The sequence below is a fragment of the Nomascus leucogenys genome, chromosome 6 (genome assembly GCF_006542625.1).
Source record: "Nomascus leucogenys isolate Asia chromosome 6, Asia_NLE_v1, whole genome shotgun sequence".
NCBI lineage: Eukaryota > Metazoa > Chordata > Mammalia > Primates > Hylobatidae > Nomascus > Nomascus leucogenys.
This window is the reverse complement of record NC_044386.1, coordinates 103,332,925-103,353,756: the sequence shown is the minus strand read 5'-3', so window position 1 is coordinate 103,353,756 and position 20,832 is coordinate 103,332,925. Positions and strand designations below refer to the sequence as shown.

Below are 20,832 nucleotides of genomic sequence, written 5' to 3'. Positions count from 1 at the left end.
GCTATCTCGGCTCACTGCAAGCTCCGCCTCCTGGGTTCACGACATTCTCCTGCCTCAGCCTACCGAGTAGCTGGGACTACAGGTACCCACCACCACCACGCCCAGCTAATTGTTTGTATTTTTAGTAGAGACGGGGTTTCACCGTGTTAGCCAGGATGGTCTCAATCTCTTGACCTTGTGATCCGCCCGCCTCAGCCTCCCAAAGTGCTGGGATTACAGGCGTGAACCACCATGCCCAGCCATGCCACATTTTCTGAATCCAGTCTATCACTGATGGACATTTGGGTTGGTTCCAAGTCTTTGCTATTGTGAATAGTGCTGCAATAAACATATGTGTGCATGTGTCTTTATAGTAGAATGATTTATAATCCTTTGGGTATATACCCAATAATGAGATCACTGGGTCAAATGGTATTTCTAGTTCTAGATCCTTGAGGAATCGCCACACTGTCTTCCACAATGGTTGAACTAGTTTACAGCCCCACCAACAGTGTAAAAGTGTTCCTATTTCTCCACATCCTCTCCAGCACCAGTTGTTTCCTGACTTTTTAATGATCACCATTCTAACTGGTGTGAGATGATATCTCACTGTGGTTTTGATTTGCATTTCTCTGATGGCCAGTGATGATGAGCATTTTTCTAAATGTTTAAAATATATTTCTAAGCAGAATGGGCCAACTCAGTCACAATAACTGTTGATCTCCATAGCAGAGCAACCCACAAAGACAGAACTGATTTTTTACCCATAATCAGGAGTGAAAAATATACCAACTTGTTTCTGAACCAAAACCACAATTTCTGCAGTTTAAAATGTTTCACTGCTAATAAGGCCCTGGTAGAAATTATGTAGTTTTTTCTCTTCTTTAAAAAAAAAAATTAAAACAATTTCCTAAGATGCTAAATGCTCAATCTGGAACGTAGATTCTGCACACAAAGCAGCTCAGTTAACCTAAAAAATAAAGAAAAAATTCTCATCACCTGTCTCAGTAGGGCCTGAAAGGAGAGAATTGCTGTGGGGAACCCCTGCTTTAGTATGGAGAGTCATGGCCCCTTGACCCAGACAGAGACCATGAGTAGCCATAGCTGGTGCTTCTCTCAGGATGAACTCGGCTGTAGGACGTTTCAGTATCATGAGAGCAGAATTTGGTGTCATCCAATTTAGGCAGGGCATATTCCATGTCTTCTTTTCTGAGATACTCAACCATCCCCACACCATCCTTCTGCACATCGGCATAACAGACATCCCCAACTTCTCGCATGTGATCCTTCAGGTCCTGCCAGCTGCCTGATGGAGGAAGTCCTGAAACAAGAACTCGGAAATCAGATCTTCTTGCAGAAGGCCCATTCCTCCCACCACGGGGCCACCCACTCCGACCTCTGTAAGTCCTGGAGAACTCCACACGAAGCCGACACTGCCCATAATCATAACTATTTCTTCCATAAATAGCATCCTCTGCATCTCGGGGGTCCTCAAAGCGCACGAAGGCGAAGGGCACAAGGCAGTGCCCATTCTTAAGTTCGATCTCACGGATGCGGCCGTACTTGTAGAAAAGGTCTTCCACGTCCTTCTCGCGCACGTTGGTCGGAAGGTTTACCATGCAGATGCGCTCGTCCGCCCAGCCCAACATCCGCACCGCCCAATGCCCCCTCCCCCGACCCCCCCACCGCAGCGTCCCGCGGGCTCTGAGGCGCTCAGCCGTACTGCATTGTGGGAACGAGGAGCAATTGTGGTACTTTTGATACAGCAGTGTAGGAAATGAATGGAGCCAGGAACAGAGAGCCAGGAAACAAGAGGAAGGGTCTGGGGTGGGAAAGTATGGACCCGGCTCAGGGAAAAGGACTAGTTGGATGGATAAGAAGGAACAGCGAAAAGAGGTAGATGTCAAAACAAGAGCAGGGTGCCCTTGCCCTGCCTCCAGTATGTTTCCAAGTCCTGACCTCTCAGTCCAAACTGATTTCAGGGACTGGAAGGGTCCCAGAGACTCCATAGATGTCCTCACAACAAAAGCCAGACCTGTCGCTGAACACTGAACAGCCATTCAAGGAAGTTATTAAACTCTAGTAGGATGAATAAAGATTTGAGTAAGTGAGCCCTTGCACTTGGCTGAGAGGAGTAAGGGTAGTGCTGAGCCAATACGCAGGTTTCTTTCTTTAGATCTCATACTTCATTTCAAAAAATCGAAATTTCAAAGGGAACATTTTGTCAAACTTAAGTGACAGCAAAATTCATCTGGAAAAAAAAAAATCAGGTAAGAACTCCAAAGAATATTTTTGGGAAAAGAAACAATGATAGACAACTCACCCTCTTGGACTTCAAAACATAAAACCACGAGACGATGATAAAAGCTGTTTGGTACCAGGTTAAAAACATAAGGTCAAAGGTCATGGGGGGAATTTCATAAAAGGTCTAACTTGATAAATTAGGAACCAGTAAGAATTTCCCCCCAGCCCCTGCCCCCCACCCCCTGCCCCTCTTAAATAAATGCTATTGGGACAACTGCTTTGCAGCCCCCTTTTTTTTTTTTTTTTTTTTTTTTTTTGAGGTGGAATTTTGCTCTTGTTGCCCAGGCTGGAGTGTAATGGCACGATCTCGGGTCACTGGAACCTCTGCCTCCCGGGTTCAAGTGATTCTCCTGCCCCAGCCTCCCAAGTAGCTGGGATTACAGGCATGCACCACCACGCTTGGGTAATTTTTGTATTTTTAGCAGAGACAGGGTTTCACCATGTTGGTCAGGCTGGTCTCAAACTCCTGACCTCAAGTGATCTCCCCGCCTCATCCTCCCAAAGCGCTGAGATTACAGGTGTGAGTCAACGCACCTGGCCAGCAGCAAGTAATTTAACTTGTATACGTATTTCACCCCAAAATAAATCCCACATTTGCTTAACAGTTAAATTACTTTTAAATACAAAAGAAGGAAGGGAAGATTTTATTAAGGTCATAAAATTATTAGCAACAATATGGCTAGGTTTAATTTGTATTTGTTTTTGTTTTTTTGAGACGGAGTTTCGTTCTTATTGCCCAGGCTGGAGTGCAATGGCGCGATCTCAGCTCACCGCAACCTCCACCTCCCGGGCTCAAGCGATTCTCCTGCCTCAGCCTCCCGAATAGCTGGGATTACAGGCATGCGCCACCATGCCCAGCTAATTTTTGTATTTTTAGTAGAGACGAGGTTTCTCCATGTTGGTCACGCTGGTCTCAAACTCCCGACCTCAGGTGATCCGCCCACCTCAGCCTCCCAAAGTGCTGGGATTACAGGTGTGAGCCACTGCGCCCAGGCCTTCTTTTTTTGTTTGAGACAAAGTCTCACTCTGTTGCCCAGGCTGGAGTGCAGTGGCGCAATCTCGGCTCCTTGCAGCCTCGACCTCCTGGGTTCAAGTGATTCTCATGCCTCAGTCTCCTAAATAGCTGAGATTACAGGTGTGCACCACCATGCCTGGCAAATTTTTTGTATTTTTAGTAGAGATAGGGTTTCACCATGTTGACCAGGCTGGTCTCAAACTCCTGGACTCAAGTGATTTGCCTGCTTCGGCCTCCCAAAGTGCTGGGATTACAAGTGTGAGCCACTGTGCCAGGCCTAGGTTTAATTTTTAAACTTTGATATCTAAAAACTAAATTGATGAGAAAAATAAGACAACTATACTAGCTTCCTAGAACCACCATAACAAAGAACCACAGGCCAGGCATGGTGGCTCACACTTGTAATCCCAGCACTTTGGGAGACTGAGGCAGAAGGATTGCTTGAGCTCAGGAGTTGGGACCAGTCTAGGCAACATAGTCAGATCCTGTTTCTACGAAAATAAAAAAAATTAGCCAGGCATGGTGGCACGTGCCTGCAGTCACAGCTACTCAGGAGGCTGAAGTGGGAGGATCGCTTGCACCAAGATGTTGGAGGCTACAGTGAGCTATGATTGTGCTACTGCACTCCAGTCTAGACAACAGAGCAAGAACCTGTCTCTAAAAAAAAAAAAAACCAGAAAGTACTACAGATGGTAGCTTAAACAACATAAATTTATTTGCTCACAGTTCTGGAGGCTGGAAGGCTGAGATTAAAGTGTCAGCAGAGTTGGTTTCTTCTATAGCCTCTTTCTTTGGCTTGTAGATGGTTCTTATGATATTGTAAAGAAATATATATTTGGTCTCTATACCCCATTTCTGAGACAGAGCTCCTAAAACTCTTGACGATAGGGATGCTAGGAGAACTTCTGTTCTAATATTTGGTCTTCCACCCAGTTCCTCACGCAGAGATCCTAAGCCCTTTATAACTTCCTGAGTGAGAGGAACATCTGACATGGAAATCCCTTGGAATTTCCTGGGTGATAGAAGCATCTTTTATTATCAGATGGTTGGAACTCTTTTCTTTTTTTCTTTCTTTTTTTTTTTTTTTTGACACTGAGTCTTGCTCTGTCGCCCAGGCTGGAGTGGTGCAGTGGGGCAATCTCGGCTCACTGCAACCTCCGCCTTCTGGGTTGAAGCAATTCTTCTGCCTCAGCCTCCCAAGTAGCTGGGACTACAGGTGCCCACCACCACACCTGGCAAATTTTTGTATTTTTAATACAGATGGGGTTTCATCATGTTGGCCAGGCTGGTGTCGAACTCCTGACCTCAAGTGATCCACCCACCTTGGCCTCCAAAAGTGCTGGGATTATAGGCATGGGCTGCTGCGCCCAGCTGAGGGTTGAAACTTTCAATCCCACTATTTGACCTCTGGGGAATGGGGAGTGGGGCTGATGGTTGAGTTGATCACATGGCCAAAGATGCAATCAATCATGAAGCCTTCATAAAAACCCAAGAGGACAGGGTGTGGAGAGCTTCCAGATTGTGGAACATGTGAAGGTGCCTGGAGGGTGGGGTGCCTGGAGAGGGCATGGGAGCTCTGCACCCCTCCTTCCATACCTCTCCCTATGCATCTCTTCATGTGGTGTTTGTCTATATCCTTTATAATAAATGGGTAGATATAAGTAGTTTCCCTGAGTTCTGTGAGCCACTCACAGAGTTGAACCCAAGGAGAGTGGCATGGGAACCCCTGATTTATAGCCAGTTGGTCAGAATTATAGGTGACAACTTAGCACTTGGAATTGGCATCTGAAGCAGAAGGCAGTCTTGTGGCACTGAGCCCTTAACCTAAAAAATCTAACACTAGATTGACTTGAATTAGAGAACACCCAGTTAGTGTCCACTGGAGAACAGGTTGTTGGTGGGGAGAAATCTCCACCCATTTTTGTGGCCAGAGGTGAAGCACTCTCTGGTGAGTGGTGTGTATGAGAGTAGGAGAAACACACTAAGGGTTTTTCTGTCTCTTACAACCATCTTCTCTGTCTTCACATGGTCTTCCTTCTGCATGCCTAGATCCAAATTTCCTCTTCTTACAAAGAAGTCAGTCATATTGGATTAGGGCCCCCCTTAATAACCTCATTTTAACTTAATCACCTCAAAGGTAACATTCTGAGGTACTGGGGGCTAGGACTTCAACATATGCATTTTGGAGGGACACAGTTCAGCCCATAATAGCAACAAAAGGAAAAATATTTGGGATATGGTAAATTAAAGTTTAATATTCAAAATAGAGGCCAGGCGTGGTGGCTCACGCTTTTAATTCCAGCACTTTTGGAGGCCAAGGTGGGCAGATCACTTAAGGTCAGGAGTTCGAGATTAGCCTGGCCAACAGGGTGAAACCCCATCTCTACCAAAATTACAAAAATTAGCCGAGCATGGTGGCACACACCTGTAATCCCAGCTACTCAGGAGGCTGAGGCACAAGAATCGCTTGAACCCAGGAGGCAGAGGTTGCAGTGAGCCGAGATCGCGCCACTGCACTCCAGCCTGGGTGACAGAGTGAGACTCCATCTCAAAAAAATAAAGGAACTGATATACATGTATAAGGTCTCTCTCCAGCATTCACTGTCAGGGCTGCTACAAGCCCATCTGCCATCTGCATGCCCCTCCAGGTAGACACAGCCCTGAGCTGTTGCTCCCCGTTCCGTGCATGGAGCATGGGCTGGTATTCCTTGGCCAGATGCCCTTGTGCAGTGAACAATGTGGCTAACCATACTCAGAGGATGCAGAACTGGTGATCAAGAAGTGATCAGAGAATTGTGAATAAACGCATGAAAAAAATGTGTCTATATATAGCTGATAGAGTTGTGTGAAACTGATGAACTCATATGTTGCCAAGACAATTCCAAAATGTGGTGAGTAGCTGTGTGTGGGGACTCACACACACTGATTTCCCAGATGACACTCTGATAACCCACAGCTTTGACCCAGGCATAAGAACCCAGCTTGAGAAATATCACAGTGATAAAAATTAAAAATCAGGCCGGGCACGGTGGCTCATGCCTGTAATCCCAGCACTTTGGGAGGCCGAGGCGGGCGGATCACAAAGCCAGGCGATCGAGACCATCCTGGCTAACATGGTGAAACCCTGTCTCTACTAAAAAATACAAAAAAAAAATTAGCCAGGCGTGGTGGCGGGCGCCTGTAGTCCCAGCTACTCGGTAGGCTGAGGCAGGAGAATGGCGTGAACCCAGGAGGCGGAGCTTGCAGTGAGCCAAGATCACGCCACTGCACTCCAGCCTAGGCAACAGATCGAGACTCCATCTCAAAAAAAAAAAAAAAAAAAAAATCAATGTGTGCAAATTTAGTCACAGACATGCAACATTTAGAAATGACAGAAAATCAGAAATTGGGGATAGCACTGTTAGGAGAGGGAAGAGCATGATAACAGTCATAAAAAGGCAAATGACTGCTGCTAATGCTGAGAAATGAGTGACGAATGCTGAGAGGATGAGAACGCGACACAACACGCGCCTTAGTCACAGGGCTGCAGAAATGCATGAGTACCTAACGTCAAATGAGAAGAGGGGCACTAAGAAGTTACTATCCCAAGAATGTTAGAAACTGTCTTTCCTAAAGAGATTTTTGATGGAAAGCAAAATAGAAAGATGATGCCTTCGAGCATTATCTGAGGCCCTCGCTATCTGTCATGTGAGGACAGAAGAAAATATCCAGCCCCATCATGTTATCTGAAACTCCCCCACCTGGGGGGATGCCCCCCAAATCAGAGGACACCTTCTACTCTCCCAGGGTCAGGCCAGGGCCAGAAGACAATCACCCTCTTACCCTCCCAAACACAGACCAGACTGTGAGTTTCTTAGTGGGTAGGAGGCTGAGCTCAGGACACCTGGGGCATGGGCACAGGTACAGACCATTAAGCTGGGTAGGCCTGGGCAGCACCGAGGGCCTAGGAACAATGACAGAGCTGGGCACCACCTTCCCTGAGATACGAATGCACAACACTGCACGCCAGGATCCTCTGTACACACACCCCACAGACAACTACACATTGATACCACCCACATATACCTCAGACACTCCCATGTCCCCCGACAGACATACCTACACCTCACAGACAGCTCATACAAACATATCTACAGGCCCCGCAGACACTAGTAGAATTCATACATAAATCCACGCACACCCACAAAATCCTGCCTACATAACACCCAGAGAAACACACTCCCCCACATACAGACACCTCCCATAGAAAAACTCTACACACATAAACCACCCACACAACTCACCTACACACCTACAAACCCCCCAGACATATAGCACCAGGAGACTTCTCCCCACTCTCCCACACCCTCATATAGACACACATATCCCATACATGTCCCCCACAGACATATATCACAAGACTTCTCCCCGCTCCCCCACACCCTCGTAGAGACACACACACCCCACACATGTCCCCACGCACACATACACACACACACGCCACATCACATCTAATACACAGACAACTTGGACCAAACTTGGCCTCTCCAGTCTCATTCACCAAAATGGTCAGTGGACTCCTAGTTGAGATTTTTGATGATAAATGTAGGCTTCTAAGATCAAATATATCCAGCCCCAAGGGTCCTCTGATCTCTTTCTGAGGAGTCACCCTGGGACGGCTTTTCCCTGGGCGTCCTTTCCCTGAGCATCCGTGGAACGAGGGCCAAGTTTGCCCAATCTCCTTTAACTCTGGGTATTCCCTTCCTCACCACACCCACAAATGCCACATGCGCCTGTCAAATGCACAAACCCCAGGGCATCCTCCCCACCCAGCCTAGTGAGTACATTCCAGGCCCCTGAAGGAGAAGGGGAATGAAAGAGGGCAGGACCACTGGGCCTAAAGCAGCCAGCACAGGCAAGATTGACTGTTGAATATATGCACTGACACAGACCGCAGCCACCACCTGAGGTGAGACCGCCCTGGGCCTCTCGTCCTCACTCCCACCAGCTTCCGTTCCCAAGAGACAGAAGCAGGGACTAAGGCACGACAACACCCTAAGGCCATGAAACATTATCTCCCATAGTCAGATCCCCTTACACTGCTGCGGCTCACTCTGACCTGACCCCTAGTCTGATCTAGTCTGAGGGACTCTTCTGGGGGTGGCTGGAGCCAGCCAGGGGGTCCAGCATGGCTCTGGGGGTCAGTCATGCTCACCTCCTTGATATACACCTCCCTGCCACCTCTTACCACCTAAGTCCCAGTCCACTGGCAGGCAGTGGCTGGCCAAACCCTGTCTGTGCTTTATCCTGTCCCCAAACCTCATCCAGAACCTACTCCAGTGGGGGTCTGTGGGGAGAAAAAGGTCAAGGTAGGACCTCAACTCTCAAGTATTTTACTATCCTCCTCCCCTCAGAGCCTCCAGGGAGTTAAGCCCCTCATCTCTCCTCACTCATACCCTCAGCCCCCATACTGTGCCCCTGGACCACCTTCTCCGCCCAGCCTGGACCCTAAATGCCAGCCTAAGCCTCCATTGGAAGAGGTGGGACCTGAAGGGGTCTGGGCTGAGAGTGCAACTGCCCATCCCTGGCCTTCCTGGCTGTGTAGGTAGGGGGTTCCTGTGGGTTCCTCTATACCGTAGTGGCTGGCTCTGGCTCCGGCTCTGGCTCTGGCTCTGGCCAGCCTCTGGGCAAGGTCCTTCCAGAGATGCTTCTGGGGTCGTGTCTTCCTCCTGGGCCTGCAGCCACCGAAGCTCCTCAGGCTCCAAGGCCTGGTACCAGGGCGGGGGCCCTCCTTCGGGAGCCAGCACAGGGCTAGCAGCCTCTTGATCAGCTCCGCAGGCCCCTCTGACCCCGGGCCTCACCACGGCCCCCGGGAGCTGCAGGAATCGCTGCATCAGGTCCTTCTCCAGGAAGGGACTGAGCTGGCCAGGACGCTGGGGCTCCTGTCACAGTCACCAGACGGCCCGCCCCCAAAACTTGGTAACCCGACACTGGCAGGGAGGGAGGCTCCGGTTTCCTCTTCACTGCTCAGAGACAAGGCCTCTGGAGGGAAAGAAGGGCAGGGACAGGAGACCAAGCCTACCCCTAATCTCTGGGCAAGGGACTAGAGGGTCAGTGGAGTTGATAGAGAGGTGAGAGATGCCCTCTTCAGCTCCAATGCCACCACCACAATAAGACTGCAGCCTCCTGAGAAATCTTATATACCCTCTTCTCACTGACCCTAGGCATCTTAATCCTCACCTGCCTTTCCAGAGCCAATACTTGATTTATTCCTTCCTATCGACCTTCTCTTATCTCTACTTCCTCCTAGCACCCTCCCCCGCAACCCCTGTGTCTGTCCCTCCAACTGCTCTCACATCCTTGGCCCTCTTGTCCCACTGGTCAACAATGCCACTGGACTGCCAGTGGTGGTTGGCTTTTTTTTTTTTTCTTTTGAGATGGAGTTTCACTCTTATTGCCCAGGCTGGAGTGTAATGGCGTGATCTCGGCTCACTGCAACCTCCGTCTCCTGGGTTCAAACAATTCTCCTGCCTCAGCCTTTCAAGTAGCTGGGATTACAGGCATACACCACCACACCCGGCTAATTTTTGTATTTTTAGTAGAGACGGGGTTTCTCCATGTTGGTCAGGCTGGTCTCAAACTCCCAACCTTAGGTGATATGCCTGCCTCAGCCTCCCAAAGTGATGGGATTACAGGCATGAGCCACCGCGCCCGGCCTGGTTGGCTTTATTCACTGTATTTGAAACCCCTTTGACCCTCAAGTCCCCATTCCCAGCCTTGCCCTTACGGCTTCACTACCTGGTTCCCAAAAAAGGGAAAGGCTTTAGATGAAATCCCCTGCAGCTCCCTGCCCCAGACTCCCATCCATCTGCATTTATTTACTTCTTTATTTAGAGATGGAGTCTCACTCTGTTACCCAGGCTGGAGTGCAGTGGTGCCATCTCGGCTCACTGTAATCTCCACCTCTCGGGTTCAAGTGAGTCTCCTGCCTCAGCCTCCTGAGTAGCTGGGATTATAGGCATGCGTTACCACAACTGCCTAATTTTTGTATTTTTAGTAGAGACGGGGTTTCCACATGTTGGCCAGGTTAGTCTCGAACTCTTGATCTCAAGTGATCTGCCTGCCTCGGCCTCCCAAAGTGCTGGGATTACAGGCATGAGCCACTGTACCCAGTCTCCATCTGCATTTATACTCTCCTCTCCTCCTGCCCTCTTCCCTCTGGGCAGAGCTGGTCCTCCCTGCTCCCAGGCTAGTCCTCCCACCCAGCTCAGTAAGCCTCCTCTCCCATCACTCAGCGTTCTGTACTTCCTTTCTTCCCTTCAGCCTCTCTCCCACCAATCGCTCCTTCCCATCAGCAGTTAAACTTGCTCTAGGCTCTCCCGCCTAATATTAATAATAAACAAAAATATGGAGTTATACATTTTAGGAAACAACAAAAACAAAAAACCCAAAATAACAAAATAGACAAACTTCCTTGAACTGAGGTTCTCCTCCAGCAACTTTCTCTTTTACAGTCAAATTTCTTGAAAGCAAAATTCCCATTCACTGTTTTATCTACTTACTTCCTGTGTGCTCCTTTATTCATTTTAATCTGGCTTTAGATGCCGATTTAGAATTTGGGGTCGAAGGGTCACGATCTCTGCAACTTAACATGGTTCAACCAAAAAAAGTATACGAATAGATGGTTAGATAAAGCAAATACGGTACGATGTCAATGACAGTTGAATCTAGATGGATGATATACATGTGTTCATTGTATTATTCATTTCATTTTTCTGTGTTTTAAATCATCCACAACAGAATGTTGGGAAAGAAATAATCTAGCTCCTGCTCTCCTTACTTTGCCAGAATGTGTCTCCCAGGGCAGGAGGTGGGGAATAGAGTAGAAAGGAATTGAGCTCTTCTTTGTCAACCAATGGTCATTATTTTTTTTCCTTGTTTGATTTGACCTTAATGGGCATTGAAACTACTGACCACTCCCTCCTTCTTGAAATTACATTGTTTTCTTTCAGCCTTTAGTTCAACTCTTGGGTACCTTGAAACACTTTCCACTGTTCTCTGGTCACCTCTAATGTTGGTGTCTTCAGGGTTCAGACCTGTGCAGTGTCTGAACTCATTTTATACCTCCTCTCTGAGTTATCTTCACTTCTGTGGCTTTAATTAACATACATACGTTAATAATTCCCTAATCTCTCTCCTGGAACCCAAATCGTAATATCCACCTACCTAATAGGGTAGTATGTCCCTCAGAGTTTACAATCTCAATATGTCCAAAGCTGGGCTCAACATTAATTTTCCACAAATTTGCTTGTAACATCTTTATTTCCAATTACACTGAATAACACCAACATCCATCCAGTTGCAGGAACTAGTAACCTGAGTAACATCCTTGTCAGGCCTCTGAGCCCAAGCTAAACCATCATATCCCCTGTGACCTGCACGTATATATCCAGATGGCCTGAAGTAACTGGAGAATCACAAAAGAAGTGAAAATGGCCTGTTCCTGCCTTAACTGATGACATTACCTTGTGAAATTCCTTCTCCAGGCTCATCCTGAATCAAAAGCTCCCCCACTGAGCACCTTGTGTCCCTTGCCCCTGCCCACCAAAGAACACCCCCTTTGACTGTAATTTTCCACGACCTACCCAAATCCTATAAAACGGCCCCACCCCATCTCCTTTCGTTGACTCTTTTTTCAGACTCAGCCAGCCTGCACCCAGGTGATTAAAAAGCTTTATTGCTCACACAAAGCCTGTTTGGTGGTCTATTCACATGGACATGCGTGAAATTTGGTGCCATGACTCGGATCGGGGGGGACCTCCCTTGGGAGATCAATCCCCTGTCCTCCTGCTCTTTGCTCCATGATAAAGACCCACCTAATGACCTCGGGTCCTCAGACCAACCAGCCCAAGGAACATCTCACTAATTTTAAATCAGGTAAGCGGCCTCTTTTTACTCTCTTCTCCAACCTCTCTCACTATCCCTCAACCTCTTTTTCCTTTCAATCTTGGTGCCATCTTTCAGTCTCTCCCTTCTCTTAATTTTGGTTCCTTTCCTTTTCTGGTAGAGACAGGAAATGCGTTTTATCCGTGAACCCAAAACTCTGGCACCAATCACGGACTCAGGAAGACAGTCTTCCCTTGGTGTTTAATCACTGCAGGGACACCTGCTTGATTATTCACCCACGTTTCAGAGTTGTGTGATCACCATGGGGACGCCTGCCTTGATCCTTCACCCTTAGTGGCAAATACGACTTTTTGGGGGGCAAGTACCCCCCCACCCCTTCTCTCCATGTTTCTACCCTCTCTTTTCTCTCCACTTTCCTGGGGGGCAAGCAACCCCCACCCCTTCTCTCCGTGTCTCTACCCCTCTCTTTTCTCTCCACTTTCCTGGGGGGCAAAGCACCCCCCACCCCTTCTCTCCATGTTTCTACCCTCTCTTTTCTCTCCACTTTCCTGGGGGGCAAGCAACCCCCACCCCTTCTCTCCGTGTCTCTACCCCTCTCTTTTCTCTCCACTTTCCTGGGGGGCAAAGCACCCCCCACCCCTTCTCTCCATGTCTCTACCCTCTCTTTTCTCTCCACTTTCCTGGGGGGCAAGCACTCCCCACCCCTTCTCTCCATGTCTCTACCCTCTCTTTTCTCTCCACTTTCCTGGGGGCAAGCACCCGCCACCCCTTCTCTCCGTGTCTCTACCCTCTCTTTTCTCTGGGCTTGCCTCCTTCACTGTGGGCAACATTCCACCCTCCATTCCTCCTTCTTCTCCCTTAGCCTGTGTTCTCAAGAACTTAAAACCTCTTCAACTCACACCTGACCTAAAAGCTAAATGCCTTATTTTCTTTGCAATGCCGCGTAAGCCCAATACAAACTCGACAATGGTTCCAAATAGCCAGAAAACAGCACTTTCGATTTTTCCATCCTACAAGATCTAGATAATTCTTGTCGTAAAATAGGCAAACAGTCTGAGGTGCCTGATGTCCAGGCATTCTTTTACACATCTGTCCCTCCCTAGTCTCTGTTCTCAACGCCACTCATCCCAAATCCTCCTTTCCCTCCCGTCTGTCCCCTCAGTCCCAACCCCAAGCGTTGCTGAGTCTTTTCAATCTTCTAATCTTCCTTTTCTACCGACGCATCTGACCTCTCACCTAATCCCCAGAATGCTCCTCAGGTCGCTCCCCACCAGGCTGAATCAGACTCCAATTCTTCCTCAGCTTCTGCTCCTCCACCCTATAATCCTTCTATCACCTCCTCTCCTCACACCCAGTCCGGCTTACAGTTTTGTTCTGCGACTAGCCCTCCCCCACCTGCCCAACAATTTCCTCTTAATGAGGTGGCTGGAGCTAAAGGCATAGTCAAGGTTAATGCTCCTTTTCCTTTATCCGACCTCTCCCAAATCAGTTAGCATTTAGGCTCTTTTTCATCAAATATAAAAACCCAGCCCAGTTCATGGCTGGTTTGGCAGCAACCCTGAGATACTTTACAGCCCTAGGCCCTAAAAGGTCAAAAAGCCGTCTTATTCTCAATATACATTTTATTACCCAATCCACTCCCGACATTAAATAAAACTCCAAAAATTAAATTCCGGCCCTCAAACCCCATAACAGGACTTAATTAACCTCGCCTTCAAGGTGTACAAAAATAGAGTAGAGGCAGCCAAGTAGCAATGAATTTCTGAGTTGTAATTCCTTGCCTCCACTGTGAGAGAAACCCCAGCCACATCTCCAGCACAAAAGAACTCCAAAATGCCTAAGCTGCAGCAATCAAGCATTCCTACAGGACCTTCTTTTTTTCTCCATCAGGATCTTGCTTCAAGTGCCAGAAATCTGGCCACTGGGCCAAGGAATGCCCGCAGCCCAGGATTCCTCCTAAGCCTTGTCCCATCTGTGTGGGACTCCACTGGAAATCGGACTGTCCAACTCACCCGGCAGCCACTCCCAGAGCCCCTGGAACTCTGGCCCAAGGCTGCCTGACTGGCACCTTCCCAAATCTCAGCTTAGCAGCTGAAGACTGACACTGCCCAATCGCCTGGGAAGCTTCCTGGACCATCACAGACGCTTTGGGTAACTCTTACAGTGGAGGGTAAGTCCGTCCCCTTCTTAATCAATACGGAGGCTACCAACTCCACATTACCTTCTTTTCAAAGGCCTGTTTCCTTTGCCTCCATAACCCTTGTGGGTATTGACGGCCAGGCTTCTAAACCTCTTAAAACTCCCCAACTCTGGTGCCAACTTGGACAATATTCTTTTACGCACTCCTTTTCAGTTATCCCCACCTTCCCAGTTCCCTTATTAGGTCGAGACACTTTAACTAAATTATCTGCTTCCCTGACTATTCCTAGGCTACAGCCACACCTCATTGCCACCTTTTCCCCCAGTTCAAAGCCTCCTTCACATCCTCCCCTTGTATCTCCCCACCTTAATCCTCAACTATAGGACACCTCTATTCCCTCCTTGGCGACTGATCATGCACCCCTTACCATCCCATTAAAACCTAATCACCCTTACCCTGCTCAATGTCAATATCCCATCCCACAGCAGGCTTTAAAAGGATTAAAGCCTGTTATCACTCGCCTGTTACAGCACGGCCTTTTAAAGCCTATAAACTCTCCTTATAGTTCCCCCATTTTACCTGTTCAAAAACCAGACAAGTCTTACAATTATTTCAGGATCTGCACTTTGTATTGTTTTCCCTATCCACCCCGTGGTGCCAAACTCATATACTCTCCTCCTCAATACCTCCCTCCACAACCCATTATTCTGTTCTGGATCTCAAACATGCTTTCTTTACTATTCATTTGCACCCTTCATCCCAGCCTCTCTTCGCTTTCACTTGTACTGACCCTGACACCCATCAGGCTCAGCAAACTACCTGGGCTGTACTGCCTGCCGCAAGGCTTCACAGACAGCCCCCATTACTTCAGTCAAGCCCAAATTTCTTCCTCATCCGTTACCTATCTTGGCATAATTCTCATGAAAACACACGTGCTCTCCCTGCTGATCATGTCCGGCTAATCTCCCAAACTCCAATCCCTTCTACAAAGGAACAACTCCTTTCCTTCCTAGGCATGGTTAGGTACTTCCACCTTTGGATACCTAGTTTTACCATCCTGACTAAACCATTATATAAACTCACAAAAGCAAACCTAGCTGAGCCCACAGATCCTAAATCCTTTTGCCACTCCTTTCCATTCCTTAAAAACAGCCCTAGAAGCTGCTCTCACACTAGCTCTCCCTAACTCATCCCAACCCTTTTTCATCACACACAGCCAAAGTGCAGGGCTGTGCGGTCGGAATTCTTACACAAGAGCCGGCACTGCGCCCTGTAGCCTTTCTGTCCAAACAACTTGACCTTACGGTTTTGGCCTAGCCCTCATGTCTGCATGCGGCAGCTGCCGCTGCTTTAATACTTTTAGGGGCCCTCAAAATCACAAACTATGCTCAACTCACTCTCTACAGTTCTCATAACTTCCAAAATCTATTTTCTTCCTCACACCTGACGCATATACTTTCTGCCCCCCTCCACTACCTCTCAGAAAGCCAAACTCATTGCCTTAACTCGAGCCCTCAGTCTTGCAAGAGGACTATGTGTCAATATTTATACTGACTCTAAATATGCCTTCCATATCCTATACCACCATGCTGTTATATGGGCGAAAAGAGGTTTCCTCACTACACAAGGGTCCTCCATCATTAATTCCTCTTTAATAAAAACTCTTTTCAAGGCCGCTTTACTTCCAAAGGAAGCTGGAGTCATTCACTGCAAGGGCCATCAAAAGGCGTCAGATCCCATCGCTCAGGGCAACACTTATGCTGATAAGGTAGCTGAAGAAGCAGCTAGCGTTCCAACTTCTGTCCCTCAGGGCCAGTTTTTCTCCTTCTCATCAGTCACTCCCACCTACTCCCCCAATGAAACTTACACCTATGAATCTCTTCCCACACAAGGAAAATGGTTCTTAGACCAAGGAAAATATCTCCTCCTAGCCTCACAGGCCCATTCTATTCTTTCGTCATTTCATAACCTCTTCCATGTAGGTTACAAGCCGCTAGTCTGCCCCTTAAAACCTCTCATTTCCTTTCCATCGTGGAAATCTATCCTCAAGGAAATCACTTCTCAGTGTTCCATCTGCTATTCTACTACTCCTCAGGGATTGTTCAGGCCCCCTCCCTTCCCTACACATCAAGCTTGGGGATTTGCCTCTGCCCAGGACTGGCAAATTGACTTTACTCACATGCCCCGAGTCAGGAAACTAAAATACCTCTTGGTCTGGGTAGATACTTTCACTGGCTTGGTAGAGGCCTTTCCCACAGGGTCTGAGAAGGCCACTGCGGTCATTTCTTCCTTTCTGTCAGACACAATTCCTCAGTTTGGCCTTCCCACCTCTATACAGTCCAATAACAGACCAGCCTTTACTGGTCAAATAACCCAAGCAGTTTCTCAGACTCTTGGTATTCAGTGAAACCTTCATACCCCTTACCATCCTCAGTCTTCAGAAAAGGTAGAACGGACTAATGGTCTTTTAAAAACACACCTCACCAAGCTCAGCCACCAACTTAAAAAGGACTGGACAATACTTTTACCACTTGCCCTTCTCAGAATTCGGGCCTGTCCTCGGAATACTGCAGGGTACAGCCCATTGGAGCTCCTGTATGGACGCTCCTTTTTATTAGGCCCCAGTCTCATTCCAGACACCAGACCAACTTGGACTGCACCCAAAACAACTTGTCATCCCTACTATCTTCTGACTAGTCATACTTCTATTCACCGTTCTCAACTACTCATACATGCCCTGCTCTTGTTTACACTGTCGGTTTACGCTGTTTCTCCAAACCATCACAGCTGACATCTCCTGGTGCTGTCCCCAAACTGCCAGTCTTAATTCCCTCTTAAAGTAAATAAACTTTGCTGGCAGGGCTATGCTGAACCTCCTTGGGCACTCTGTAATTGGATGTCCTGGGTCCTCCCAATTCTTAGTCCTTTAATACCTGTTTTTCTCCTTCTCTTATTCCGTTTAGTTTTTCAATTCATACAAAACCATATCCAGGCCATCACCAATAATTCTATACGACAAATGTTTCTTCTAACAACCCCACAATATCACCCCTTACCACAAAATCTTCCTTCAGCTTAATCTCTCCCACTCTAGGTTCCCACACCATCCCTAATCCCGCTCGAAGCAGCCCTTCAAGGCTATGGAGAAGCAGTATCTCTCCATACCACCCCCCTGCCAAAATGTTTGCTGCCCCAACACTTCAACACTATTTTATGTTATTTTTCTTATTAACAAAATTAGACAGGAATGTCAGACCTCTGAGCCCAAGCTAAGCCATCATATCCCCTGTGACCTGCACGTATATATCCAGATGGCCTGAAGTAACTGAAGAATCACAAAAGAAGTGAAAATGTCCTGTTCCTGCCTTAACTGATGACATTACCTTGTGAAATTCCTTCTCCTGGCTCATCCTGGCTCAAAAGCTCCCCCACTGAGCACCTTGTGTCCCCTGCTCACCAGAGAACAACCCCCTTTGACTGTAATTTTCCATTACCTACTCAAATCCTGTAAAATGGCCCCACCCTATCTCCCTTCGCTGACTCTTTTCTCGGACTCAGCCGGCCTGCACTCAGGTGATTAAAAAGCTTTATTGTTCAAAGCCTGTTTGGTGGTCTCTTCACACAGACGTGCGTGAAAATCCTCATCTTCTCCCCCGTCCCTCTAAACCCCCACCCAATATCCAATTAATCATCAGGTCTGAGGCTTCCACCTCTTCCACGCCTCAAATCTTCTGCCTCTCCCCTGGTCTAGGCCACAATCATGCCAGGCCTGTGAACTTCAAGACCCACCTAGCTCGTCTCTTGCTCAATCTGGCCCACTTCCAATCTCTTCTCCACAATGCAGCAGCCTGACATCCTTCTAAAATATAAATCTGATTATGTGGCCTGCTTAGAATCCTTCAGGAGTCCTCCTCATCCTCTTTTCTGGTCAGTCCAGTGGCTCACACAGATTGTGGCCTGGCTCTCAACCTTCCTGAAAGCCCTTTCCTCTGCCTGGAACACACCTCACGCTCCTGTCTCCCTTCTCTCCGGCGCCAGAGACTAGGTCCTCTCCCTGCTCCCACTGCCCCCATTACACTCGACTGTCCCTGACTGCTTCTTCATCTGTGCTCCCCTCTAGAGCAACCTGAGGACAAGAAGGGTCTCATGTTCACAGTTGTATTCCGTGACTAGTTCAGGACTCGACACAGTTGGCTTTTCATGAATGCTTGTTGCAGAATTTACGAATAAACAAATGAAGAAACAAACGAACAAATCAAAGGTGGGGGAGGGCGTGAAGGTGGAGCTGAACTACAGGGGCAATGCCAGGAGCAGGAATGTGAGGGTCAGATGGAGATGGGGACCAGAGGGAGGGGAAATGAATTTGCAGCAGGGCCAGGCTGGGAGGCTGTGCAAGCACATCCAGGGCCCGCCTTCCTGAAGAGGCCCCAGGCTCAAACTCAAGTTCGCTGACTCAGACCCCTCCCCCACATTTTTGGGAAGCCAACCCGCCTAGCACGAAAAAGGAAGGGAACCCGTAACGCAACGCCGCAAACCGGAGAAACACCTGGAACCGGAGGGTTTCTCCTCTCGAAACTGAGCTGGCCCATCCCCCGCCAGCCCCTATCTGCCCCCCGCCGTGTCCTAGGCCGGCCCCTGGGGCCGGGGTGCCAGCGCTGCCCACGCTGGGCCGGGGCTCCAGGCCGCAAGAGGGGGCCAGGCGGGGTTCCGGTCTGCGCGGCCGGGGCGGGGCCGGCGCTGGGGCCGGGCGCTGTCCATGGTGCCCGCGCGCCTCGCCCCGGCCCCGGCCGCAGCCCTCCCGCGAGCCTCCTGGCGGGCTCCCTCACCGCTTGTAGTCGGAGGAGAAGATGCCGCCGCTCGCGGGGTCGTGGCCGTACTCCGGCTCCCCGGGGCCAGCGGAGCCGCCCTTGTCTTCGCTGTAGGCGGGGGCGGCCGACATGGGGCGGCCAGGGAGACTTCGCCGAGGAGGAGGTTGCGGGGCCGGAGGCCGGCTGAAGCCGAGGAAGGGAACGCGGGCTGGTCCGGTCCGGGCTGGCGAGGGCGGCGGCGCGGCAGGGGTTCAGCAGAGACCGCAGTGCGCGGCGGCGGAGGCTGCGCGCGGATTTCTCAATCAGGGCCGCGCGCTGAGGTCTTAAAGGCACCGGCGCCAGCCGAGCGGAGGGCGTGTCCGCGAGGAGGTGACAGGGGCGGTGCGGCAGGGCCTGGCCCCGCCCATCCCTAGGAAATGCCCTCTCTTCAGGGCGTCTGCTGCCCTTTAAAGCGTCTTGGCTCATCTCCAGATCTGAAGGTGGGCGAGGCTGCTGGACGGACGCTGGGACCGTCTTCCAGGGGATGCGGAACACCTGCCCCCACCCCCTACTACCTGGCCTCGGCGGGACGGTCTTCTGGGGCTCCGCTCTCCCTAGACGCACGCGCGGATGCTCACCCACGCCGTGGAGGGAAAGCGGGGATCTGGAGAGAAGGCTGTGCCCGCAGGCTGGGGGTTCTAGAGCCGGAAGGGGTCTAGAGCGGGAAGAGGCCGCACCCGAGGACTGGCCTCAGATACCTAAGGACGCTCCCTTTCCCGCCCCACCTTTCCTACAAAATCTGGCTTGGCAGCAGGAAGCCGAGGAGCTTCCTGGAGGTGGCGGAATTTAAGGAATTAAGGTCAGGGAGCTCCGAGGAGCCCTTGGGGACTTAGAGAGATGGGGAACAGGATATAGAGGACGGTGAACATCTCATTAAACTTTGGAAAGTAGTTTAATGAATCTTTCTGAAGCCTCCACGTCCACCCAGGAGGGCCAAGGTCATGCCTAATCCGGGGACACGTCCACGTCCACTGACACCTGAAAAGGAAGAGAAAGGGTCTGATGTGACCACCAGGACTCCTGAGTCATGTGAGCCCTCCAGTTTAGCTCCTTAGCCCGAGGGACCCCTAGGCCCAAGGAAGGAGGGCTTGGATCAGATGGAAAGTAGTGAACTGGGCTGGGGGAAGAGGTAGGATCCAGTTGGGCCCGAGTTTGGGGCATCAGTTTAGGTGGCTGGAGTCTCTTAGCTGGGCATGGGGGCTGGAGGAGTTCCTAAGGCCTGAGTCTTAGTCTGTAACTAGCATCCCGAAGTCTCCATGGCCAGAATTGGCGGGCCTACCTGGGAAGGAGTGGGGCCCAGAAAGGTGGAGCTTGGCTCAGTAGAGAAGTTCTACTGGGGGTAATTCTACTGGGGTAAGGTTCTATTGGGGTAATGGGAAGGTTCTATTGCGATAACCTAGACAAGTGGGTGGGTCTACTTGGTTCTGGTGGCTTTGTGCCTGCCAGAGAAAAGTGGATCTTGAGTTTGGAGAAAACTGGCCTGGGTGGGGAGTAGGGAGAGAAGGGCCTGGATTTTGCAGTTGCGCGTTTGTAAGGCGCTTTGGCTAGTCTGCTCAGGAGGTGGGATGGGTCCTGTGTAGGTAGCTGGGCAACACTCACCGAGCTACTGGAGCTCCCGTCTATTTGCCGGGGGTCCAGGCTGGGACCTGGGGCGAGCAGAC

General features: G+C 49.6%; 2 protein-coding genes across 4 annotated transcripts in view; both read right to left on the bottom strand.

Moving 5' to 3' along the window:
- Nucleotides 1-19,510, bottom strand: part of AP3B2 (adaptor related protein complex 3 subunit beta 2) — a 50,724-nt gene extending 31,214 nt beyond the window's left edge. The window contains exon 1 of one of the 3 annotated variants that reach the window (XR_004030586.1): nt 19,151-19,510. Coding sequence is in view for 2 of the 3 variants with exons in the window: in XM_030814941.1 (XP_030670801.1) it covers nt 19,151-19,263 (113 nt within the window). In the remaining variant the exon portion in view is untranslated. The remainder of the gene's footprint in view (nt 1-19,150) is intronic. The other 2 variants (XM_030814941.1, XM_030814940.1) reach the window with 2 other exon arrangements.
- LOC101176300 (serine/arginine-rich splicing factor 9-like) lies at nt 803-2,437 on the bottom strand. The gene is made up of 2 exons (XM_030814943.1): nt 1,376-2,437; nt 803-1,300 (listed from the first exon to the last, which is right to left on the bottom strand). Exons 1-2 carry the CDS (start codon nt 2,037-2,039, stop codon nt 1,029-1,031), a joined length of 936 nt encoding a protein of 311 aa, XP_030670803.1. The 5' UTR covers nt 2,040-2,437; the 3' UTR covers nt 803-1,028.
- Nucleotides 19,511-20,832: the final 1,322 nt, after the last annotated feature.

Excerpts from the sequence above, each read along its gene's own strand:
- LOC101176300 (XM_030814943.1), bottom strand. The coding sequence starts at position 2,039 with ATGGCTGTTCAGTGTTCAGCGACAGGTCTGGCTTTTGTTGTGAGGACA. Across the intron at positions 1,301-1,375 it reads GTTCTCCAGGACTTACAGAG|GACTTCCTCCATCAGGCAGC; the intron begins GTCGGAGTGGGT and ends TTCTTGTTTCAG.